Source organism: Haliotis cracherodii, unplaced genomic scaffold (assembly GCF_022045235.1).
Source record: "Haliotis cracherodii isolate W230 unplaced genomic scaffold, xgHalCrac1.p SCAF_3, whole genome shotgun sequence".
Lineage (NCBI taxonomy): Eukaryota > Metazoa > Mollusca > Gastropoda > Lepetellida > Haliotidae > Haliotis > Haliotis cracherodii.
The window spans coordinates 69289730-69317514 of NW_027266286.1; the positions used below are offsets into that span (position 1 = coordinate 69289730).

Here is a 27785-nt window from a genome sequence, read left to right on the forward strand (position 1 = left end):
AATGCATATTGCTGCCTGTGAGTGAGCGCTGGCTCCGACAAAACCAACAGCAAGCCAACGGAGCAGAATCCCAGTCGTTTCTGTAAAGTGACCAATAGTTCCGGTTTGTGGCAAGATAACTGTTACCGAGACAGCCAAGAAGCCACAGTCACTCAAAGTCTGGTTGACTAAAAATGCTCCACAAAACGAACGAAATAAATCTGATTTGGAGATCACCAATATTGTAAAAATGTTCGCACACATCCCAAGACACACTATGCAGAGTAGCACTGTAGAAGCAACTTTCGATTTCACTTCGTCAATATGTGATTCCGATCCATTACTTGATGCGTTATCCATTTCAGAACAACACGTGTGGTATATTCTTGGAATAAAAGTCTTCTGGATTTATCAGCAACACACCTGTGGCCTTACGCTCACGTGGACGTTTCGATTGCATTCGTTAGTGGTGAAAAATATATATCATAGCGTCTTCACACCTCTCATTAATGACAAATGACTTCCCGCTGTATTCTTCCGAACAGATAAAGGAACGACATGGGCTCAAATGTCATCAATGGACGTCTGTGACGTCAGAATCTGAAGACAGGTGACTCTAGTTAGCAACATTGTGCCACCACAATTATACTAAATGAAACGATTTGTCAATGACATGAAATTTAAGATTTTTCAGCTTCAGCAGGTAACGGAAACATGAACATATTTGTTTTAATTTTTTTTTCCAAATAAATTAGTTTCGACGACACTTCCTATATTTAATGCATCTCACTCAATGACCATTACACAGAGAGAAGTGTCTGGTGATTTGTTCTCCATAGATGTAGCTGGACGCAGTGGCCGAACGATCGCAACCAGAAGTGGGAGAGATATGACAATCGGTATTGGGAGAAAAGTACAGATAACCGACGTGAAACTTGTGAGAATATGCGGGAAAGACTAAATTTACCCCCACCCCCCCCGCCACCCCCCCACCCCCACATGCATGCTGTCCAATGTTGTCCTTGTGAGCTTATGAAAAGACATGCATGTTGTCCATTGTTGTCCTTGTGAGCTTATAGCAAGGCATGCATGTTGTCCAATGTTGTCCTTGTGAGCTTATGAAAAGACATGCATGTTGCCCATTGTCGTCCGTGTGAGCTTATGACATGCGAACATTTTGTCCATTGTTGTCCGTGTGAGCTTATGACAAGACATACGTTTTGTCCAATGTTGTCATTGTGAGCTTATGACATGGCATGCATGTTGTCCAATGTTGTCCTTGTGAGCTTATGACATGACAAACATGTTCTACTTTGTTGTCATTGTGAGCTTATGGCAAGACATGAATATTGTACATTGTTGCCTTTGTGAGCTTATGACATGACATACATGATGTCCAATGTTGCCCTTTCGAGCTTATGAAAAGACATACATTTTGTCCAATGTTGTTATTGTTAGTTTATGATATGACATACATGTTGTCCAGTGTTGTCCTTGTAAGCTTGGCATGACAAATATGTTGACCAATGTTGTCCTTGTGAGCGTATGACATGACATGAATATTGTACATTGACTTTGTTGTCATTGTGATTTTATGGCATGACATGCATGTTGTCCAATGTTGTCCTTGTGAGCGTATGATATGACATGATATCATAGATGTATTTCCTACACCTGCCAGAGTGGTAATGACCCACAGTACATCTTGTACCTTATGATGGTTCGACATTGTCCCAAGCAACATCTGCTGGTCTTAAGAAGTGAATATTGACAGTAGCTGGTGACCTCGCCTTGGTGAACACAACCAAGCTTACTGTTGTTCATTTTCAATGTCACGTGATTACGTTGTCAATCAAGCGGAGATATACAGAACTAGTTTAGGGGTATTCCTCAATATATCAAAAAAAAATTTAAAAAGAGACGGTATCATCATATGACAATTTCTTTTAGATTGTGCACATTCCACACAAACTTATACAATAATCTTAGTTTTCAAATAAACAATTAATTTCGATCTTTTTATAATATAATTGTTGTTACAAATTCTTTTTGCTAGTATTGAACGCGTCGCGTGCGTTGAGTGAACACCCCTGGCCCATGCCATCACTGATACCAGAACCATGGCGAACGTTGGTCAAGACGATGATTTTGATATCCATTCGAAGCTATAACAGTGAATGCTCGATTTACCAAAAGAAATCTCTGAGCTCCACTCTGTGGTGTATTGCTTCGGGAATCCAACCGCGACGCTTCAATAGGTAATCCCCATCATCAGAAGCCGTAGTATGACTCAAACACACTCCCAAAGTTCACACAACGTAATATCAATCTATTTTCAGCACCAGCCGGGTCTGGATTTCTTTCCAACTCTAATTTTTATTTCGAGTGAATGACATTGCCGTAGCCGCCATTTTCCATGTTTTCTGACGTTTGTAAAACCAAGGGATTTCACTCTAAATAGAATGTTTGGGACGGATGACGTCATGGTGTCACGACTCTTCGCTTTAAATAATTAAAGTTTGATGTTTAATGGATTTTTTTGTTATGATTTATGTATCTGTCAATATAAGGATTGAAGTTGTATTTGTTAACGTTTTTCGATGAACGTCAACAAATACAACATCAATACTTAATTGTAATTTATGGTGTGGTCGGGCTTAGTGACTTGGGGGCGGTCGGGTAGCCTAGTGGTTAAAGCGTTCGCTCGTCACGCCGAAGACCCGGGTTCGATTCCTGACATGGGTACAATGTGTGAAGCCCATTTCTGGTGTCCCCCGCCGTGATATTGCTGGAATATTGCGTAAAACCATACTCACTCACTCACTCACTTAGTGACTTGGTTTATGACGAGACTCTGTTCCTCGATGGCGTGACGCAGGCTTCGTGTATGATTAGTCCTTAATAATTGACTTTGGTGTCCAAACTACTCAAATAATGGTGACAGCATTTTTCTTATGCTCATTTTATACGGCAATGTCCGACAAATATGTGTCAAGAAAATCACATTATACTGCATGTATGGTAATTGTATCAGATATGTATTAGAAATGTATTAGGTACGTATTAGAAATGTATTAGGTACGTATTAGGAATGTATTAGGAATGTATGTATTAGGAATGTATTAGGTATGTACAGTCAAGTCCCGTTAATCCGACATTGTTGGTTGCATATGATTATGTCGGATTAACGAGTATGTCGGATAAACGAAATTAGGAAGCATAAACGTTCGTGATCGAAAATTGGACAACTACACGATAGTTAACGATACGAACACGTAGGAAAAGGAAAAATGAAATATTCATATTGCTGTGTAACATTTTCAGCGGAATATGTTTTCTAATCATGCAACCACTAAAGTTTAACACAAAACTACTGTTACGGGCAATGACTGATTCAAAATTGACTGATGTTTAAAGCATAGTCTGGAATGGAAGTCGCTAATTTGAAACTAGTGCCGCAATGCTTAAGAAAACTGCTTTCTTAGTGGCTAATGTCGACTGTCTGTTAGTAATTTCATTGGTCGGTCAAAGTTCGCGAAAGGTCGTTGTAACGTGACCTGTAATGGGATGTCCTCAGCGGTAGCGAGAACTTGTTTCCGATTTTAATGAGACTGGTGTAATCTAGGCATGTGATTAATCCTGTTTTGTTTAATTAAAGCAGTAATTGTTTATTGTTAAGCAAGTTTATCTCAGCAGCCGTTGAAATATGCAGCTACTCGCCGACTCGCCTCGCATCAAAACACGGGGCTGTGTAGTCGCGGGCAGATGACCACGTTCAGACCATTAAAGGGTCTAAAATAGCATTGATTAAATCGGTTCCAATCATTTGTGTCGGATAAAGCCGATTGTCGGACTAACGAGTGCCGGATTAACGAGACTTGACTGTATTAGAAATGTATTAGGAATGTATTAGGTATGTATTAGGTATGTATTAGGAATGTATTAGATATGTATTAGGAATGTATTAGGTATGTATTAGGATATGTATTGGGTATGTTTTAGGTATGTATTAGGTATGTATTAGGTATGTATTAGGATATGTATTGGGTATGAATTAGGTATGTATTAGGATATGTATTAGGTATGTATTAGGATATGTATTGGGTATGTATTAGGTATGTATTCGGTATGTATTAGGAATGTATTAGGTATGTATTAGGATATGTATTGGGTATGTATTAGGTATGTATTAGGTATGTATAAGGTATGATGCTTCACAGGTTATAACGTTTCATGTATGATGACGTCATGTTATTGTTGTTGCGGTTCCTTAGCCAGGAATGTACTGAATCCGTTCTGAACATGCAAAACTGACACCACTCCAGGTCAATATGCAAAAAATAGAGAATTTATATAGCAACCATAACATGGTGTAAGTTCGAGAAATCACTCAAATCTGTTGATTCCGGAAATACAATCAAATCGCCCCTTCGGGGCTCGTCAAATCTCATTCCGTAATCAACATACAAGTGGTTTCTCCGTTACATGTTTGCCGTATGCCCTTAGTCTACCACTTGAAACCGAAAAGCACTGGCGGACACCCCAGTATGAATCTAATTGTAAGCATGTGTTTTAATGTGTGAAACAAAATGTTTGATCTTTTCGTGAATCAAAACCAAACCCTTGTATTCCGTTATAAACGGGGTACTTTATCTGGATGGTGACCACATTGTTGTCCGAATTAGTTACCACACACTAACTATCATTTCCCTGAATTTTGGTCAAATTCCATGTAGAAGGGTCACATTACTGGTGTAATGATTGGTTCGGTGATTCTTTCTAGAAATATGTGCCAATCACATTCGAAAGGGTTTATAGTTGCAAAATCCGGGAAAGAAAGATCTCCAGTATCCCATGCGTGTCTTTTGAGCCGACAAGAGAGGATTCGGCGGTCTGGCTCTCTGCCTAGGCTGCCTGTGTGTCGCCGTGTTCAAATAGAGGATTCGGTGGTCAGGCTCTCTGGTTAGGCTACCTGTGTGTCGCCGTGTTCAAATAGAGGATTCGGTGGTCAGGCTCTCTGGCTAGGCTACCTGTGTGTCGCCGTGTTCAAATAGAGGATTCGGTGGTCAGGCTCTCTGGCTAGGCTACCTGTGTGTCGCCGTGTTCAAATAGAGGATTCGGTGGTCAGGCTCACTGGCTATGCTACCTGTGTGTCGCAGTGTTCAAATAGAGGATTCGGTGGTCAGGCTCACTGCCTAGGCTACCTGTGTGTCGCCGTGTTCAAATAGAGGATTCGGTGGTCAGGCTCACTGCCTAGGCTTCCTGTGTGTCGCCGTGTTCAAATAGAGGATTCGGTGGTCAGGCTCCCTGCCTAGGCTACCTGTGTGTCGCCGTGTTCAAATAGAGGATTCGGTGGTCAGGCTCACTGCCTAGGCTACCTGTGTGTCGCCGTGTTCAAATAGAGGATTCGGTGGTCAGGCTCCCTGGCTAGGCTGCTTGTGTGTCGCCGTGTTCAAATATCGTGGATCGATACTTTCAATCATTCGTTTGTCTGGTCGAGACTCTGCGATATACAAACAACGTTCACTCACTAATTCCCTTTCAATTTCAAGGTCACCAAAAGACAGCTGCGAAAGATGTTTTTTCTCCATTTTCCAAAATTCGTGATTTAGTCACAGGTGGTATATAGCTGTAATTCCCAATTACCCACATCACATCGTGTTCAATCAATCAATTGCAATCCCACGAGGACTGAAAGGTATGGATGATGCTCAGCTGTAGCGCCGACTTAATCAGTCTCAGTCACTGACATGATCACCTGACCGGAGGAAGATATCCGTTAGAGTCCGTCCTTGAAGACAAAGGTGAGGTGAGGTGAAATGGGGTTTAACGTCGCGTCCAAGATTATTGCACTTATATAGCGACGTGCATGTACGTGTTTGTGTTTGTGTGGCTGCTTGTACTAGTCCGGACTGATGCCGATTTATAGTGCTAGCTCATTGAGATACCATGCCGCAGTTTAACATGAATACCCCACTAAGACACAGACACTGTATACTGTTTTAGCCCCTTAATGCCGAGCGCCAGACAGGGTAACAACAAGTACCATCTTTAAACGTCTTTTTGTATGACGTAGCCGTGGATCGAACCCCGGACCTTCCGCTCACCTGGCAAACGCTCTACCACTAGACCACGGTTCTTGAAGACATAGAACCTTTGTAAGCGTAGAGATGCTGATGATATTGCATGAGTTAGGACTACCTGAGACTGAATATGTTTTCCACTGCTTGAAGACGTACACATTTCGTTAACGTTTCTCTTTACTTATAAGCACCAGGATATCTACTTTTGTATGCAGCAGCCGTATTTCAAAATTAACATATCCTTTATAGTTTCAAAACAATAAGCGAATCTGCTCTCGTGGCACTGGAGTTTCTTGTCAATCACTTGATGGTCTAGTTCGTTTACAGGCCGCCGTTACATGAGAGTGAGTGAGTGAGTGAGTTTGGTTTAACGCCGCTTTTAACAGTATTCCATTTATATCACGGCGTGTGAGCTTAACGTGGGAGGAAAGCCCGAAGTGATGCATGTCGCAGACGTTTACCACTTCGGTGAAACCAACGAGCGCGGGTATGGTGCTGACAAACCTGGAAACATAATCGGGGCGAACCGGGATTCGAACCCACAATCATAGGTTTCTGGCGTGCCCAAGGGACGCAAATCTGCACAGCGAATGGCGGCGCCTTAGACGACTGGGCGTTACATGAGAGGAATACGGCTGTGCAGCTTCAGGCAACCAACAGTGATCCATTCACATAGTTTTTTCCACTAGTTGGCCTTTTACGCCCGTGAAGTCTGTTTAGGCGGATAATCGAGACTGTCTCTAGCGTTGGTGTTCTGAAAGAAGGAGCCGATATGTATCTTTATTTCGATCGCTGCTTCCGAATTCTCTGAAAGGAACATTTTTTTAAAACTGTACAGCGCATGTTTTCCATGTATTCACAGTTCAATTCTGGAAAGAAGCACTATCGCCATGGCTAGTGTTCATCATCTATAATGCATGTGTCCATATTTCTTTTAATATCGCCCCACTTCCTATTAGGGAGATAATCTATGGGGTGTGTCCCAGTGTCACGATACCTCTTACTGAAAAGAGAAGCTATGGTGTGTGTTCATCATTGTCCCAACGTCACGTTACTTCTTACTAAACAGAGAAGCTATGGTTTGTGTGTTCATCATTGTCCCAATGTCACGCTACCTCTCACTGAACAGAGAAGCTATGGTGTGTGTTCATCATTGTCCCAATGTAACGCTACCTCTTACTGAACAGAGAAGCTATGGTGTGTGTGTTCATCATTGTCCCAGTGTCACGCTACCTCTCACTGAACAGAGAAGCTATGGTGTGTGTTCATCATTGCCCCAACGTAACGCTACCTCATACTGAACAGAGAAGCTATGGTGTGTGTGTTCATCATTGTCCAATGTCACGCTACTTCCTACTGAACAGAGAAGCAATGGTGTGTGTGTGTTCATCATTGTCCCAATGTCACGCTACCTCATACTGAACAGAGAAGCAATGGTGTGTGTGTTCATCATTGTCCCAATGTCACGCTACTTCTTACTGAACAGAGAAGCAATGGTGTGTGTGTGTTCATCATTGTCCCAATGTCACGCTACCTCATACTGAACAGAGAAGCAATGGTGTGTGTGTTCATCATTGTCCCAATGTCACGCTACTTCTAAATGAACATAGAAGCAATGGTGTGTGTTCATCATTGTCCCAGTGTTACGCTACCTCTTACTGAACAGAGAAGCTATGGTGTCTGTTCATCATTGTCCCAATGTCACGCTACCTCATACTGAACAGAGAAGTTATGGTGTCTGTTCATCATGGCCCCAATGTCACGCTACCTCATACTGAACAGAGAAGCTATGGTGTGTGTTCATCATTGTCCACATGTCACGCTACTTCTTCCTGAACAGAGAAACTATGGTGTGTGTTCATCATTGTCCCAGTATCACTGTGTTCATCATTGTCCCAATGTCAGGCGACCTCCAATAGTCTGCAATAGTCCTTAAAGATCGCATTTATTGTTTTCCTTTGTCGGGGTAGAACTCTGTTTCGATACTTGTATTTCAAATTACGAGTTCGGTTTCGTATGATTTTACTGTATAACCTGAATTACTTTAGAGTGTGGGGGACGAAATTCCTTCCTGCAACTTTTTGAAATATATGGCACATTGTGTATGTGAGTTTGCATAGCGTAGCGCTGTCGGTAAGCATGTTACTTGCTTAAGTGTCAGCGGCCTTGAGTTATTAATTCTTTGAAGAAATGGTGTTATCAAAAAAATGTTTGACACTCCAAGCTTGGAATTGAACACATTGACTGTAAATTACATTGCATTATCATTGAGTGTAAATACATTATTAAGAAAGTTATATGGAAATGGAACAGATTTAGGCATAAATGTCTTGATACTTTCACACTGTTGTCATGCCTGCCATCATATCGAGTTTCTTCCAACTGTTCTAATCTGAGGTGTGGCACATACATTTAAACCGAGTATTCTCTTATTCCTTGGTAAATATATAATCTATATGATTGATTGATTCTCAAGTGTTAGGTCATTATTTGTTCTTCTTATGTCATCATAACTATTAACAGATTATATACTCAACAACAAAAGTTCCTGTGACACCAATATTTTAGTGTATTTTTCAAACAAGTAAAGTTTGGTTTTCAATATTGTAGTACACGTATGGAATTAAGTCACAAAAACGCAACTGCTCGGACGGCCATGCAGTGGGGACAAGTTTTATTCACTAACGAGTCTCGTTTTCACCTCAGCCACAGCGATGGACGGATTTGAGTGTACCGACGTCGAGGTGAACGTTACGTCAGTCATTGTGTCATTGAAGAAGATCGGGGCAGCAGCGTTATGGTATGAGGTGGTATTACAGCAAGACAGAGGACCCGTTTGATAGTGGTAGAGGGAAATCTATATGGACAGCGCTACCGCGACGAGATCATCGGCCCTGTTGTTCTACCGTTTTTGCGAGGTCATGGCCCAGGCATTACCTTTCAACATGACAACGCCCGGCCTCATATTGCTCGACTGACTTGTTCAGGATGCTCTTCAACAAAACAACGTGATTGTCATCCCCTGGCCCGCTTGCTCCCCTGATCTCTCACCAATCGAGTACATGTGTGCCTTCGACGTCAACCATGTGTTCCACGGACAATCCATGAACTTCGAAACATGCTCCAGCAGATATGGACAGATATCCCACAGGACTTTGTGCAATGCCTGGTCCATTCCATGAGACGAAGATGGTTTGTTTGCATCGCAACCAGAGGTGGACACACACGCTATTGACTTGTAAATTGACATTTTGGCATGTTCATGTTTTTTTTATGAAATCACGCATTTTCTGAAGACAGTATGGCAAATTAAACCATTTGAACACTTACAGGAGTCTTTTATCTGTTGCAAAACGAAATTGTTTCAGATGTGGTAAAAACATGCTTTTGCATTAAATCTTATCACAGGAACTTTTGTTGTTCAGTATATATAGCTGATACAGAAATATAGTAACGTTACTTATCAAGACCTGTCAGCAGGATTGATGAGGGACCAGTATAGGGTATAATCTCAACTTCCTGTTGACGCTTCTGCTGTGAAAGCGTGCCTGTTAGCAATTGCATCCGATTACAGATGTGTCTCAATTCTCATCAATCATTTAATAGCTCAGTCCTGTCCAGGAAATAGCACACAATAATTGTCTTATGTACTGTGTAGGGAGCCAAGACATCCTTAACATTTGATTTAGCACTGTGTTAATACACATTCAAAGAGGTGAGGTGAGGTGAAATGGGGTTTAACGTCGCGTCCAAGATTATTGCAATTATATAGCGACGTGCATGTACGTGTGTGTGTGGCTGCTTGTACTAGTCCGGACTCATGCCGATTTATAGCGCTAGCTCACTGAGATACCATGCCGCAGTTTAACATGAATACCCCACTCAGACACAGTATACTGACTCCGAGCCGACCAGTCCTTGTTTTAGCCCCTTAATGCCGAGCGCCAGACAGGGTAACAACAAGTACCATCTTTTAACGCCTTTTGGTATGACGCGGCCGGGGATCGAACCCCGAACCTTCCGCTCTACGGGCGGACGCTCTACCACTAGACCACGGAGGCGGGCCACACATTCAAAGAACAGACATAACAATGGTTAATCATATTGTTTTTCTTAATGTTTTTTTTTGTTTTTCTCGATATGACACTTTAGTTTACTTACATATATTCGATATTCAAATAGTATGTCATAAACACTAAAGACTAATTGACAAAAATGAAACAAATGTTAGATGTTGCTGCAAAAGTTGAAACAGGAAGGTTAACCAAGAAATCGGTAGGTACAGAGTGTGAGTGAGTGAGTTGGGTTTAACGCCACTTTTAACAGTATTCCAGTTATATTATGGATTGTCAGCTTAATGTGGGAGGAAAGCCCGAAGTAATGCAGGTCTCAGATGTTTACCATTTCGGTGAAACCCAGGAGCATGGGTATGATGCTGCCAAAAATGCACAGCGAATCGCAGCGCCTTAGACGACTGGGCTACCCGTGGCCCCAAAGCTGCCGATATATTGTACAAATACAGGTTGCATGTGACATTTGTATTATTTACATTAATTACAGGATTACACCTACTTTCACTTGCTACGTGTGAAATGTGTGAAGCTGATCCTATGATTTACAATCTGAAACCATCTAGATGTACCAAATCTGGTAAAATCTAGTGGTTTCAATATCAAATATTATATCGTATCTTACCTATGTCTTACCTACGAAGTCGAAGTCGTGTCTTTATATAATGGGATTCAGATGAAAAAGGAAGCAATCACCTCTCTACTGGTACTATCAGGGGAGATGGGGTAGCCTAGTGGTTATAGCGTTCCTCAAGCCAAATACCCAGTTTCGATTTCCCACATGGGTACAATGTGTGAATCAGCCCATTTCTGGTGTCTTCCCCCCCATGATATTGCTGGAATATTGCTAAAAGCCACGTGAAACTCGTTCACTCTGGTACTGCCAAAAAGTAAGCCCCATTTTGTTCAATTTGCAAAGCTGGCTACTTTCGAAAAGGCAAACAGTAGATATTTCAAATTGTTACACAAACAGGGTTTCACTGTATTAACACTTAAGATGATTAATTACTGGAGATTGATTTGTTTGTTTGTTTGTTTTTATTTGTTTGCTGTTTAACGCGCATTCAGCAGTATTTCAGCTATATGACTGCGGTCTGTAAATAATCGAGTCTGGACCAGACAATCCAGTGATTGAATAAATCCAATATACTACTGAATTCAAACAGACTTTCATGGGACCGACAGACCAATGTTGTCATGGAGAGGAACATATTAACCTTGTCTGCTTCCTCTAAAGAAATAACAGAAGAATAAATGTTATTTCTGTCATCATGCTATGGTCACACTTCATCTACACTGCATGAGCTACGTTTCAAAGTATGGAAATCAAAAGTTGGAAGAAGAAATGCTCTCTTATCTATGAAGATCATGTCATTGCCACCTACTCAGAAGGCATTTGAACAGAATGCATTGAGGGCTCATATGTAAACCTGCATCTGGAAACATGCTTTAGATGAAGACCCTCGGACTCTAGATCCTCTCAAGCATGGCTGGATGAAAGACACCCTCAACCAGACTTTGCTTCCAGTGCTGCTGCCACCAGGAACGCCATCAGCTCCTGACTACATTCTCAAACTGTTGAAATGTAGCTGTGAAAACTGTGCCTCGGCAAAGTGTGGATGTGCTGTTGCTCGACTTCCATGTACAATGTTCTTTCCATGTACAATGTTCTGTGAATGTGAAGGATGTGATGATTGCTATAACCACCACACCAGAACTGCACAGAGAGTGTTAGATGAATGTGACTGATGTGACTGATCTGATGTGTCAACAGACTCAAACAAAGTAACATATAATCCATAAATCAAACAATTCAGTCATGGGATATATTATTTCCAACTTGTGCATTATATTTATATATTCATTGAAACAATAAATTAAAATACTTTTATGGATATTGTCAAAGCACTCTTTTATCCATACAATTTATTAGTAAACATCTGAAAGGTTCTCTTAAAAAAGGTTTACTTATCCTATTTTAGAGATATAAATCCAAGTAATTATTTCTTAATTCGTATTAGAACTTTCAAAATCAAATAATTGTTTTTTATCAACCGTAATACATTGATAATTCACAATTCAACAGTAACATGGTATGGTTTACATTTCGTCTGGATAAAAGAGGTCTAGAAAATCATAATTCCCTATGTTTTATTACTTAAAAGAACTTCTACCACTTGTCTGACCAAAAGTTTTAAACATATATGTTGTATATCAAGTGTATTTAACATTTATATACTCTGAAAAGTTCATTATGTGTCTACAAAAATGAAGCCGAATATAAAAATTGGGCCAATTTTTATAAATCTTTTTTTTCAAAAGCCCTCAAGGGTTCCAAAGTGGCATCCATTAGTTTTTTCATATGCAATGTCTGAACAAATGAAATCATGCAAAAACAACTGTGGGACCTAAATTGAAAGGTCATGTCAACATTCTGCTGGACTATATGTGATTCCGTGGCAGATTCAGACAGACCCATGGTGTTGAGTGGATTCCAAACTGATTTCATTTCCTTGTGTTAAATGTGTATGCAATGATTTCAGCTGTATGTGCAAATATGAGATAGCAGGCTTTTCAAAAGAGGTGGTGCGCACTATCCGAGTATAGTAGGTAGGTCCTACTGTTGCAGTGGCACTCCATAAAAAACCATACAGCGACCAAGTCAGGGATGTCAGTATTTCACTTCTTTCTCATATGAGATATCAAGATTTTGTACAGCCTCTTTAAGTACGTCAGTAAAATGTACAAGCTGTAAACACAGTTACCTGTCTGTAAATAATGATGACTCCCTGAATACAATCCAACCTCAGCAATGTCAGACAAGTCCAATTTATTTACAGGGGACTAAATCTGCTATTCTCAACATTTTCATGTTGATTATCTGCAACTTTTCTCCCAATCCTGATTGTCATACCTCTCCCCCTTTTGGATTCGATAGTTCGACCATAGCATTCATCTGCACTGTCCAGCTACATCTATGGGCTGCAACTTGCAGGGGGGGCGGTCGGGTAGCCTAGTGGTTAAAGCGTTCGCTCGTCACGCAGAACACCCGGGTTCGATTCCCGACATGGGTACAATGTGTGAAGCCCATTTCTGGTGTCCCCCGCCGTGATATTTCTGGAATATTGCTAAAAGCGGCGTTAAACCATACTCACTCACTCACTCAACTCGCAGGACACTTCCCTCTCAAAAATAACGTCCTCCAATTTACGATTCATCTCGTAGCTAACTTATATATCATGGTACAATCTCATGTCCCAGCGCACTCAGGCATACAAAAAAGTACAAATAGAAAGAGAATGTTTGAGAATTTATTTTATGTACAATATCCTTGGTTTATGTACATATCATACAGCTGGAGTTGCCTCCCTCCCTCACATAACAATAAGTACACTCTTGTTCAGTCCTCAAGAATTGCCATTTTCTTCAATTTTAACTTCTTGGGGTTTTTCCCAGTCTTCATCATTTGAATCTTCCTCTTTCTTGACTCTTTCCTCACTTCGTATTTCCTAATCTTCTTCCTGGCAGCAACGTCTGGTCTCGACACAGCCTGTGAACACACACATACAGTGTGAACATGACACATAAAGTGTGAACAGGACAAATATAGTGGGAACAGGACACATATAGTGTGAACAGGACAAATATAGTGGGAACAGGACACATATATTGTGAACAGGACACACACAGACTGAACAGGACAAATAGAGTGAACATGACACATACAGCGTAAACAGGACACATATAGTGTGAACATGACACATAGAGTGAACATGACACATAAAAAATGAACATGACACATATAGACTGAACAGGACATATATAGTGTGAACATGACACATAGAGTGAACATGACACGTAAAAAATGAACATGACACATATAGACTGAACATAACACATATAGAGTGAACAGGACATATATAGTGTGAACATGACACATAGAGTGAACATGACACATATAGAATGAACATGACACATATAGACTGATCATGACATATATAGAGTGAACAGGACACATAGAGTGGACATGACACATATAGAGTGAAAATGACACATATAGAGTGAACATGACACATATAGAGTGAACAGGACACATATGTAGTGTGAACAGGACACAGAGTGAACACACACATACAGAGTCAGGACACATATAGAGTGGACAGGACACATACAGAGTGAACATGACACATACAGAGTGAACACACACAAACAGAGTGAACAGGACACACAGTGTGAACAGGACACATATAGAGTGAACAGGACACATATAGTGTGAACAGGACATAGAGTGAACATACATACAGAGTGAACAGGACACATATAGAGTGAACACACATATAGAGTGAACACACACATACAGAGTGAACAGGACACATAGTGTAAACAGGACACATACAGAGTGAACAGGACACATATAGAGTGAACAGGACACATATAGCGTGAACAGGACATAGAGTGAACACACATACAGAGTGAACAGGACACATATAGAGTGAACACACATATATAGTGAACAGGACACATATAGAGTGAACAGGACACATACAGAGTGAAATGGACACATATAGAGTGAACACAAATATAGAGTGAACACATACAGAGTGAACAGGACACATACAGAGTGAACAGGACACATATAGAGTGAACACACATATAGAGTGAACACACATATATAGTGAACAGGACACATATAGAGTGAACATGACACATACACAGTGAAATGGACACATATAGAGTGAACACAAATATAGAGTGAACACACATACAGAGTGAACACACATATAGAGTGAACAGGACACATACAGAGTGAACAGGACACATATAGAGTGAACACACATATAGAGTGAACACACATATAGAGTGAACAGGACACATATAGAGTGAACAGGACACATATAGAGTGAACACATATAGAGTGAACAGGACACATACAGAGTGAACAGGACACATATAGAGTGAACACATGTAGAGTGAACACACATACAGAGTCAGGACACATATCTGAGTGAACACACATATAGAGTGAACAGGACACATACAGAGTGAACAGGACACATATACAGTGAACACACATATAGAGTGAACAGGACACATACAGAGTGAACAGGACACATATAGAGTGAACATACATATAGAGCGAACAGGACACATACAGAGTGAACAGGACACATATAGAGTGAACACAAATATAGAGTGAACAGGACACATACAGAGTGAACAGGACACATATCGAGTGAACACAAATATAGAGTGAACACACATACAGAGTCAGGACACATATAGAGTGAACACACATATAGAGTGAACAGGACACATACAGAGTGAACAGAACACATATAGTGTGAACAGGACAAATATAGAGTGAACACACAGAGTCAGGACACATATAGTGTGAACAGGACATATATAGAGTGAACACACACATAAAGAGTCAGGACACATATAGTGTGAACATGACACATATAGAGTGAACATGACACATACAGAAAGAACACACGCATACAGAGTGAACAGGACACATATAGTGTGAACAGGACATATATAGAGTGAACACACACATACAGAGTCAGGACACATACAGAGTGAACAGGACACATATAGAGTGAACATGACACATATAGAGTGAACACACATACAGAGTCAGGACACATATAGAGTGAACAGGACACATATTGAGTGAACATGACAAATTTAGATTGAACATGACACATATAGTGTGAACAGGACACATATAGTGTGAACACACACATACAGAGTCAGGACACATATAGAGTGAACAGGACACATACAGAGTGAACAGAACACATATAGTGTGAACATGACACATATAGTGTGAACAGGACACAGAGTGAACATGACACATATTGTTTGTTTGTTCCCACTCCTTGATCCAGGTAGTCGCCTCTTACGACAAGCATAGTTTACTGAGTGAAGACCTTTTCTTCACAGGTCAACACACATAACGAGTGAACATGATACATATAGAGTGAGGTGAGTTGAAATTGTGTTTATGGGTTTAAGGCGTGCATGCGTACGTGCATGCGTGTGTCAGTATACTGACTCCAAGCCAACCAGTCCTTGTTTTAGCCCCTTAATGTTGAGCGCCAGACAGGGTAACAACAAGAACTAGGACACACACATCTTTCGGTATGACACGGTCAAGCATCAAGATACCATACCTTGCACTCTCCGGGCGGATGCTCTACCACTAAACCACGGAACGTGTCTGACACCCTTTAGACTATTGTTAAAAGTATATCTCACCTCAACAGCTTTCATGCGTTTCTTCCCTGCTCGCTTCTCAGCCCTGGTCTGCTGCACTGTGGCGTACACCTGGGAGAACACCTCCACTCCCACCAGCCTCTTCAGCAGATCCATCACTTCCTGGGCCAGAGTCTTCAGGCTCGAGTCTGGAGCATAATCATCACAATAATAAGTGGCTGGCGTCTCGTACATTATCATCACAATAATAGGTGGCTGGCGTCTCCTACAGAATCATCACAATAACAGGTGGCTGGTGTCTCGTACATAATCATCACAATAATAAGTGGCTGGTGTCTCGTACATTATCATCACAATAATAGGTGGCTGGCATCTCGTACATAATCATCACAATAATAAGTGGCTGGTGTCTCGTACATTATCATCACAATAATAAGTGGCTGGCATCTCGTACACAATCATCACAATAATAAGTGGCTGGCGTCTCGTACATAATCATCACAATAACAGGTGGCTGGCGTCTCGTACAGAATCATCACAATAATAGGTGGCTGACGTCTCGTACACAATCATCACAATAATAAGTGGCTGGCGTCTCGTACATAATCATCACAATAACAGGTGGCTGGTGTCTCGTACATAATCATCACAATAATAAGTGGCTGGCGTCTCATATATAATCATCACAATAACAGGTGGCTGGTGTCTCGTACATAATCATCACAATAATAAGTGGCTGGTGTCTCGTACATAATCATCACAATAATAAGTGGCTGGCGTCTCGTACATAATCATCACAATAATAAGTGGCTGACGTCTCGTACATAATCATCACAATAATAAGTGGCTGGCGTCTCGTACATAATCATCACAATAATAAGTGGCTGGCGTCTCGTACATAATCATCACAATAACAGGTGGCTGACGTCTCGTACATAATCATCACAATAATAAGTGGCTGGCGTCTCGTACACAATCATCACAATAATAGGTGGCTGACGTCTCGTACATAATCATCACAATAACAGGTGGCTGGCGTCTCGTACAGAATCATCACAATAATAGGTGGCTGACGTCTCGTACACAATCATCACAATAATAGGTGGCTGGCGTCTCGTACAGAATCATCACAATAAAAGATGGCTGGCGTCTCATATATAATCATCACAATAATAAGTGGCTGGCGTCTCGTACATAATCATCACAATAATAGGTGGCTGGCGTCTCGTACATAATCATCACAATAATAGGTGGCTGACGTCTCGTACACAATCATCACAATAATAAGTGGCTGACGTCTCGTACATAATCATCACAATAATAAGTGGCTGGCGTCTCGTACATAATCATCACAATAACAGGTGGCTGGTGTCTTGTACATAATCATCACAATAATAGGTGGCTGACGTCTCGTACACAATCATCACAATAACAGGTGGCTGGTGTCTCGTACATAATCATCACAATAATAAGTGGCTGACGTCTCGTACATAACCATCACAATAATAAGTGGCTGACGTCTCGTACATAATCATCACAATAATAAGTGGCTGGCGTCTCGTACATAATCATCACAATAATAAGTGGCTGACGTCTCGTACATAATCATCACAATAATAAGTGGCTGGCGTCTCGTACATAATCATCACAATAATAGGTGGCTGACGTCTCGTACACAATCATCACAATAATAAGTGGCTGACGTCTCGTACATAATCATCACAATAATAAGTGGCTGGCGTCTCGTACACAATCATCACAATAATAAGTGGCTGACGTCTCGTACATAACCATCACAATAATAAGTGGCTGGCGTCTCGTACATAACCATCACAATAATAGGTGGCTGGCGTCTCGTACATAATCATCACAATAATAGGTGGCTGGCGTCTCGTACATAATCATCACAATAATAGGTGGCTGACGTCTCGTACACAATCATCACAATAATAGGTGGCTGGCGTCTCGTACAGAATCATCACAATAAAAGATGGCTGGCGTCTCATATATAATCATCACAATAATAGGTGGCTGACGTCTCGTACACAATCATCACAATAATAAGTGGCTGGCGTCTCGTACATAATCATCACAATAATAGGTGACTGGCGTCTCGTACCCAATCATCACAATAATAGGTGGCTGGCGTCTCGTACATAATCATCACAATAATAAGTGGCTGGCGTCTCGTACACAATCATCACAATAATAAGTGGCTGGCGTCTCGTACATAATCATCACAATAATAAGTGGCTGGCGTCTCGTACATAATCATCACAATAATAGGTGGCTGACGTCTCGTACAGAATCATCACAATAATAGGTGGCTGGCGTCTCGTACATAATCATCACAATAATAAGTGGCTGGCATCTCGTACACAATCATCACAATAATAAGTGGCTGGCATCTCGTACATAATCATCACAATAATAAGTGGCTGACGTCTCGTACATAATCATCACAATAATAGGTGGCTGACGTCTCGTACATAATCATCACAATAATAAGTGGCTGGCGTCTCGTACCCAATCATCACAATAATAAGTGGCTGGCGTCTCGTACAGAATCATCACAATAATAAGTGGTTGGCGTCTCCTACAGAATCATCACAATAATAGGTGGCTGGCATCTCGTACATTATCATCACAATAATAAGTGGCTGGCGTCTCGTACATAATCATCACAATAAAAGATGGTTGGCGTCTCGTATATAATCATCACAATAATAGGTGGCTGGCGTCTCGTACACAATCATCACAATAATAGGTGGCTGACGTCTCGTACACAATCATCACAATAATAAGTGGCTGGCGTCTCGTACACAATCATCACAATAATAGGTGGCTGATGTCTCGTACACAATCATCACAATAATAAGTGGCTGGCGTCTCGTACATAATGATCACAATAATAAGTGGCTGGCGTCTCGTACACAATCATCACAATAATAGGTGGCTGACGTCTCGTACACAATCATCACAATAATAAGTGGCTGGCGTCTCGTACATAATCATCACAATAATAAGTGGCTGGCGTCTCGTACACAATCATCACAATAATAGGTGGCTGACGTCTCGTACAGAATCATCACAATAATAAGTGGCTGGCGTCTCGTACATAATCATCACAATAATAAGTGGCTGGCATCTCGTACATAATCATCACAATAATAAGTGGCTGACGTCTCGTACACAATCATCACAATAATAAGTGGCTGACGTCTCGTACATAATCATCACAATAATAAGTGGCTGGCGTCTCGTACATAATCATCACAATAATAAGTGGCTGACGTCTCGTACACAATCATCACAATAATAAGTGGCTGACGTCTCGTACATAATCATCACAATAATAAGTGGCTGGCGTCTCGTACATAATCATCACAATAATAAGTGGCTGACGTCTCGTACACAATCATCACAATAATAAGTGGCTGGCGTCTCGTACATAATCATCACAATAATAAGTGGCTGACGTCTCGTACACAATCATCACAATAATAAGTGGCTGGCGTCTCGTACATAATCATCACAATAATAAGTGGCTGGCGTCTCGTACACAATCATCACAATAACAGGTGGCTGACGTCTCGTACACAATCATCACAATAACAGGTGGCTGGTGTCTCGTACACAATCATCACAATAATAAGTGGCTGGCGTCTCGTACATAATCATCACAATAATAAGTGGCTGGCGTCTCGTACACAATCATCACAATAATAGGTGACTGGCGTCTCGTACCCAATCATCACAATAATAGGTGGCTGACGTCTCGTACACAATCATCACAATAATAAGTGGCTGGCATCTCGTACACAATCATCACAATAATAAGTGGCTGGCGTCTCGTACATAATCATCACAATAATAAGTGGCTGGCGTCTCGTACACAATCATCACAATAACAGGTGGCTGACGTCTCGTACACAATCATCACAATAACAGGTGGCTGGTGTCTCGTACACAATCATCACAATAATAAGTGGCTGGCGTCTCGTACATAATCATCACAATAATAAGTGGCTGGCGTCTCGTACACAATCATCACAATAATAAGTGGCTGGCGTCTCGTACATAATCATCACAATAATAGGTGACTGGCGTCTCGTACCCAATCATCACAATAATAGGTGGCTGACGTCTCGTACACAATCATCACAATAATAAGTGGCTGGCATCTCGTACACAATCATCACAATAATAAGTGGCTGGCGTCTCGTACATAATCATCACAATAATAAGTGGCTGGCGTCTCGTACACAATCATCACAATAATAGGTGGCTGACGTCTCGTACACAATCATCACAATAATAAGTGGCTGGCGTCTCGTACACAATCATCACAATAATAAGTGGCTGACGTCTCGTACACAATCATCACAATAATAAGTGGCTGGCGTCTCGTACACAATCATCACAATAATAGGTGGCTGACGTCTCGTACACAATCATCACAATAATAAGTGGCTGGCGTCTCGTACATAATCATCACAATAATAAGTGGCTGGCGTCTCGTACACAATCATCACAATAATAGGTGGCTGACGTCTCGTACATAACCATCACAATAATAAGTGGCTGGCGTCTCGTACATAACCATCACAATAATAAGTGGCTGGCGTCTCGTACATAACCATCACAATAATAAGTGGCTGGCGTCTCGTACATAACCATCACAATAATAGGTGGCTGGCGTCTCGTACACAATCATCACAATAATAGGTGGCTGGTGTCTCGTACATAATCATAGTGGCTGGAGGAAGTGATAAATGAAAGTAAATAACAATCACAATGACAATAGACAATGGATTTTCTACTTGATTAACAAACTACTTGTCAAGGAGAAAAGAGTGCATCTTGATGTCAGTCTAATGTGTACTGATACATATACACTTTGTAATTTTCTGAAATAATTGGTAATCTTTATTAGCATGATATACTGTGTGGTGTACTTATGCATTGATTGCTTTAAAACAAACACCTAAAAATTAATAAACCTTCCCTCACAAGCAAAAACAAGGGGTTCAGTTAGTTATTAACTGGTTGTGGCAAGGTAAAATAACAAAACAATTACTGGCAATATAGTTTACAAAATTCGAAATACATTTCACTTAATTGTACATGTCATAATGATTATGCCAAATGTGTAATGGTTGGCAACTATTCCTTTAATGGGGGCGGTCGGGTAGCCTAGTGGTTAAAGCGTTCGCTCGTCACGCCGAAGACCTGGTTTCGATTCCCGACATGGGTACAATGTGTGAAGCCCATTTCTGGTGTCCACCGCCGTGATATTGCTGGGATATTGCTAAAAGCGGCGTAAAACATACTCACTCACTCACTTAATGTACCAGTGAGTGAGTATGGTTTTAGTAATATTCCAGCAATATCACTGTGGGGGACACCAGAAATGGGTTCACACATATACACATGTGGAGAATCGAAACCAGGTCTTTGGCATGACAAGCAAATGCTTTAACCACTAGACTACCCCAACGCCTCCAATGTACCTTGGAAGAATCTAAACTTGAAATTTGGTTATCCATTACTTGGAAACAAAGAGAACACCTCCGAACTGACCTGCATTGGCCTGAGTTGTCATCTCCCTGTGCAGCGCGGGCATGACAATACGCAGGATGTCCTGTAACCCAGACTTGTCCTGTTCCAGACACACCGCCGCCAGCCACTTGAAGATCCCCTCTCTCTGTCAAACCGATAACACTACATGACAGGAGGTTGACGAGATCCACTTCTAAACAGCTCATGATCAAACCACAATTTTTATATCCATGAAACTTGTTTTCATTTAAGAACTGACTTCAATATTTTTTTGCATTTATGGAGGTAAAAACAGCAATAACTTCACGGACTGATTATTTTAGCATTAAGACAAAACACGAAAGAACAATATGAAGTCAGTTACATCATTCACTGCAATGATGGACACGAGCCCCACCCACCCACTCTATTATCACCTATTAAGGAAACAGTAGTCCTGTAGTGGGCGTGGCCTCATTCTTTTTGTGAATGGAAAATTGTATTCATACGTGGTGTCGAAAGCTGCATTGAGTAAAATTAATTTCCCAAATGACATTATATGATAACGTGATTAGGACCCTTGTGTGTTTCTGTGCCGTAAATAGTACCAATGAAAGCCCACATAATATAATTTTTATTCCTAATGCTGGTATGATATTTACGATGCTAAGACACATCCAACTAATAATTTCTATATTTCTATACATGCATACAGAGAGATGATTTCATACACAAATTGCAAAAGAGTTCTTCATTGGATTTGTAGCTGATCCACAAACAAGGAACTGGTCATTCATTAAAAGGGGGTGGGTGGGGAGGGGAGGGTGAAGGGTAAGATTGGTGCTCAGGACAACCCCATATTTTGTTAAAACAAATTGTTAAAAATGTTAGCTACTAAAATACATCATGACTAATTTCTTTTAAAAAGCTGCATTTTGTAATTCAATAAATACCTTTAAATTGTATGTTTCACTATGTTATTACTTTTTTTAAGAGACACTTCTTTCTTTGAGAACCAGGCCTGTTCCAGACTAAGAAGAACTCCCTGAATCGTGTCCAATGTAACCCTGTACAATGTGTTGAAAACAGCAAGCCTCCTTGTGGGTTTGTACAAGTAAGGTCTACACAATAGGACCATAGAGGGTGGCGTCGTGGACTAACCCTTATAAATGACCAGTCTGTAATTCCAAACTATTGTCTTTTTGTTTGTTTGTTGTTTAATGCTGCACTTGGCAATATTACCACTATGGCATCAGTCAGTCAATAATCGAGTCTGAACCGGAAAATCCAGGGATTGACATCATGAGCATCAATCTCAACAATTGGGATATGATTACATGCATCAACCAAGTCACCGAGCCTGACCACCCGATCCCGTTAGTCGCCTCTTATGGCAAGCATGGGTTGCTGAAGACCTATTCTCTACCCGGATCTTCATTGGTCAAAACTATTGTCAGAAACCAAGCAAACAACCTATTAAATAATAACTGTGTCAAACTGTCAAAAGAAGGTTTAATGCTGGAACATTTAAGGTCAAAGTTCAACACACATCCTTGACCCTCACCTTCAAAGTGACCTTGGTGTTGTTAATGGCCTCATGGTGAGCTTCCCGCACCATACGCTTGATGATCCACTTGACTGACAGCCCTTGCTTGACCTTGGTGGACCCCCCAGATTCCTCAGGCTCTTCCTCCAGGCCTGCTGGGTCTTCCTCAGAGGAAGGCAGGAGTTTGATGACTTTCCCAACATACAGCATGTTCTTCACAATCTGCAAGGAGAAGGCAACAAGCAAATACTTAATTACTTCAGATGTTTTATATATTTTTGTTTGTTTTAACTTTAACACCATAATACTATGTGATTTCCATGTACAATAAACTGCTGACCTGAACTACTGACGGACTGACCATTATAACAAACTAATTTTTTAATCCCGGCCATTTGTTGTACATTAGCTTTATAAATGCTTATAACAAACTACGGTTATTACGAATTAAAATTAGTGGTCCCTTTGAGTTTGTACTAACCGTAGTTTACTGTATGTTGTTCTGAGAGTTTTGTTTTTGTTTATATTATTGTTTTGATGCCACACTCAGGAACGTGCTAGCGACATGGCAGCAGCCTAATCATAATCATTACGGCAAGCATGGGTTGCTGAAAACCTATATACCAGGATCATCACGGGTAGTTTGAGGTTCTGATAAAATGTTATCAACAAAATCATCACGCCTGACCACTGCACATCTTGAGTTGCCTCGTATGACCACCATAGGTTGTTTGCTTACATCTCATTATCTATACTAGATACAAGACCTGGGATTTCCTTCACTTCTCATTCAAACAAACATGTACCTGGTTGATGAGATCTTCTGTGAGATGATCGGACTGTAGTTGAGTGATGAAAGACTGAGTGAGTCCCCTCATCTGAAAGACAAGTAACATTCACATAACAGCAACAATACGTCATTCAGTATAGCTGCAACTTACTACATCACACAATCTGTGATTAAAACATTGTGGCCTATACAACCAGTTTGTTTGTTTGTTACGGAGCTATATTTTGTCTAACGAGTCTATACATAATCCAATCAAAATCATGTAATGAAATTGACATCTGGTTCGTAAACTGCCTTGCTGATTTTGGTCAATTATAATATTAGCAAAGCATGCGTACCGCCAACTCGGCATCAACAGAAATTTCATGTTTTAAATCAAGGTGCTCAAATGATTTGTTGCCCTTCGCAAAGTAAGAAACTTTTTATCAGAATATAAATTTTGGTTACCAAACAGATGGTCTTGAGTGGATGCTGCCATTTTGTTTGAAGCAAATGCAAGAGATATGAGAGGTGGTTGGTCAATAGGAGGGACATAGAAGGGACATTACTAGTAATAGCAACTGGTGGTGCTACGATCAAGCCCCAAAATTCCAGCCATGTTCAGCAAGGGTGGAAACTGGACTCAAATAGTCAGTTAACTCCCTTGCCTGGGAAAGATGTTCATTGTGTACCAAATATGTTCTTCCCAGGAACCGAAAGAGGTAGATCCTCTACCGGGCACTATGGTTAATCATCTCGTGTTCCCAAGACTCTCACCTTCTGCCTGGTATCAGTCAGCAGGTAGTCCTCCGACTGACCACTCTCCAGAAGGCTCTGGACATCATCTAGTGGCCACGCTGAGAACAGTTGACCGAACAGCTGGCAGGCGGTCAGTCGACACCAGGCATGGGGGTACAGTAGGTGGTGCTGGACATGCTCTGAAACACACAGCTTGCATATACACTGGCTATACCATGTCTGTCGCCAGAGCTAAAACGTAAACAGTATATCACTGCAGTAGGTGGTACTGGTTTGTTTGTTTGTTTGTTTGTTTTTCAATGCCACACTCAGCAATATTCCAGCTATATGAAGGTGACTGTAAATAATCGAGTCTGGACCAGACAATCCAGTGATTGATATCACGAGCATTGATCCACGAATTGGGATACGATGACATGCACCAACCAAGTCAGTGAACTTGACCACCCGATCCCGTTTGTCGCCTGTTAGGACAAGCATGGGTTGCTGAAGACCAATCCAATCCTAGATCTTCATGGGTCCGGTCCTGGACATGCTCTGAAACAAACATCTCGCACATACACTGGCTGTACCATGTCTGTCTCCAGTGAGTACAACGTGAAGATCATATCACTGCAGCCCAGTTAGTGGGTTGGTCTTAGCATTGATGAGCGAGTGAGTGAATTTTACCTATCTCTGCAGTCAGCAATATTCAGGCCACATCACTGCAACCTGTCTGTAAATAATCAAGCCTTGACCAGACAAAACTAGTGGTTGATATCATGAGCAACAATCGACAAGGTCATAGAATCTGACCACTGAATTCATTACGTCTCTAATGACAACTCTAGGTCACAAGGGATCAATGCCCTGTTCCACAAATTGATCTTAGCGCTAAGATGATCGTAACTCACATAAGACATGAATTGCTCAGGTCACTTTGTGGAACTAGACCCAGTCTTAACCTAGGTGGGTGAGTGAATGGAGTTTAATGCCGCATTGAACAGTATTCTAGTTATATCACGGCGCATCAGTTTACTGTGGGAGCAAAATCCAATGTAATGCAGGCCTCAGGCATTTACCACTTTGGTGAAACCCACAAGAATTGGTATGGTGCTGACAAACCGAGAAACATAATCGGGCAAACCGGGATTCAAACCCACAATCCTGGGTTTCTGGCAGGCCACAGGGACAATTCTGCACAGCGAATTACGTGGCCTTGGATGACTGGGCCACCTGTGCTAACATTCTAACATGGAATCTCCACAGGGAGACACAGAAGAACCTGTTTGAGTTACCCCATATTGTGTTCATGTCTTCTGTGTATTTCTTGTTGCGGAGGATGTGACAGTTGTTCAGGAGTTTGGAGATGTTGACGAGGAGGCTGTACAGACAGTGGTCCAGCTCGAACTCCCTGTCACCTTCTTTCTGTGGAACATAGTATATATGTCAAGTCATAAATAAACCATTAATAATCCCTAATTAATAATGGGATAATAACTGAATCTTGTTTACTTGTGCACCTATACATGCTTAAAATAACATGGACTGACTGAGTCATCTCCAGAGCCTCCTCTCTGCATGTGACATCCGTGCAGAACCTACCTCCACGTATCTGTCAGGGTCAGTGACATCCGTGCAGAACCTACCTCCACGTATCTGTCAGGGTCAGTGACATCCGTGCAGAACCTACCTCCACGTATCTGTCAGGGTCAGTGACATCCGTGCAGAACCTACCTCCTAGTATCTGTCAGGGTCAGTGACATCCGTGCAGAACCTACCTCCACGTATTTGTCAGGGTCAGTGACATCCGTGCAGAACCCTACCTCCACGTATCTGTCAGGGTCAGTGACATCCGTGCAGAGCCTACCTCCACGTATCTGTCAGGGTCAGTGACATCCGTGCAGAGCCTACCTCCACGTATCTGTCAGGGTCAGTGACATCTGTGCAGAGCCTACCTCCACGTATCTGTCAGGGTCAGTGACATGCGTGCAGAGCCTACCTCCACGTATCTGTCAGGGTCAGTGACATCCGTGCAGAACCTACCTCCACGTATCTGTCAGGGTCAGTGACATCCGTGCAGAACCTACCTCCACGTATCTGTCAGGGTCAGTGACATCTGTGCAGAACCTACCTCCACGTATCTGTCAGGGTCAGCTTGCTGTTGTATCAGAGGCAGGACATCCGCCAGTCGATGTTCAAAGTTGGTCTTCTCCACCTCCACAAACAACCCACAAACTTGAGATGCCAGAGTCTGATGAATCACCTGAAACACCATCCATACTCATCATCTGTAAACATCATCAGCAGACAGCCCTCAAACAACACTGTCCAACAACACTGTCCAACAACACCTTGCAAAAGCACCATTCATAAACATCACCAATAGACATCCCTCAAACAACACTGTCCATCACCACCTTGCAATAAGTTCATTCAATGACCTACCTTCTTATCCTTTATCCAGTTGGTCACAATAGAAAACAGCACATCTCGAGTAGCTGCATCCACCTGAGAATCAACAAGTCAATTAACATAACTGACATTTTCTCAACCCCTCGGGGACTCAGGTTTAGAATTGGTCCCAAGCTACCTCTGACTGTCATACAAGATGACTTAGAAGTTTGTTTGTTTGTTGTTTAACGATGCTCTCAGGAATGTTCCAGCAAAATGACAGCGGTCTGTAAATAATCAAGTCTGGACCAGACATACCAGTGATGAACATCATGAGCATCAATCTACACAATTGGGATACGATGACGTGCATGAACCAAGTCAGAGAGTCTGACCACCTGATCCTGTTAGTCGCCTCTTACAACAAGCAAAGTCACCTTTTA

At 41.5% G+C, this 27785-nt stretch overlaps 1 protein-coding gene across 1 annotated transcript in view; it reads right to left on the bottom strand.

Moving 5' to 3' along the window:
* Positions 1-13458: 13458 nt before the first annotated feature.
* Positions 13459-27785, bottom strand: part of LOC139474007 (small subunit processome component 20 homolog) — an 85720-nt gene continuing 71393 nt past the window's right edge. The window contains exons 56-64 of the mRNA XM_071256866.1: positions 27397-27459; positions 27083-27214; positions 26247-26376; positions 24988-25148; positions 24248-24319; positions 23460-23663; positions 21938-22061; positions 16397-16542; positions 13459-13682 (exon numbers count right to left, since the gene is read on the bottom strand). Of these exons, the coding sequence (XP_071112967.1) occupies positions 13533-13682; positions 16397-16542; positions 21938-22061; positions 23460-23663; positions 24248-24319; positions 24988-25148; positions 26247-26376; positions 27083-27214; positions 27397-27459 (1182 nt within the window). The 3' untranslated portion in view covers positions 13459-13532. The remainder of the gene's footprint in view (positions 13683-16396; positions 16543-21937; positions 22062-23459; positions 23664-24247; positions 24320-24987; positions 25149-26246; positions 26377-27082; positions 27215-27396; positions 27460-27785) is intronic.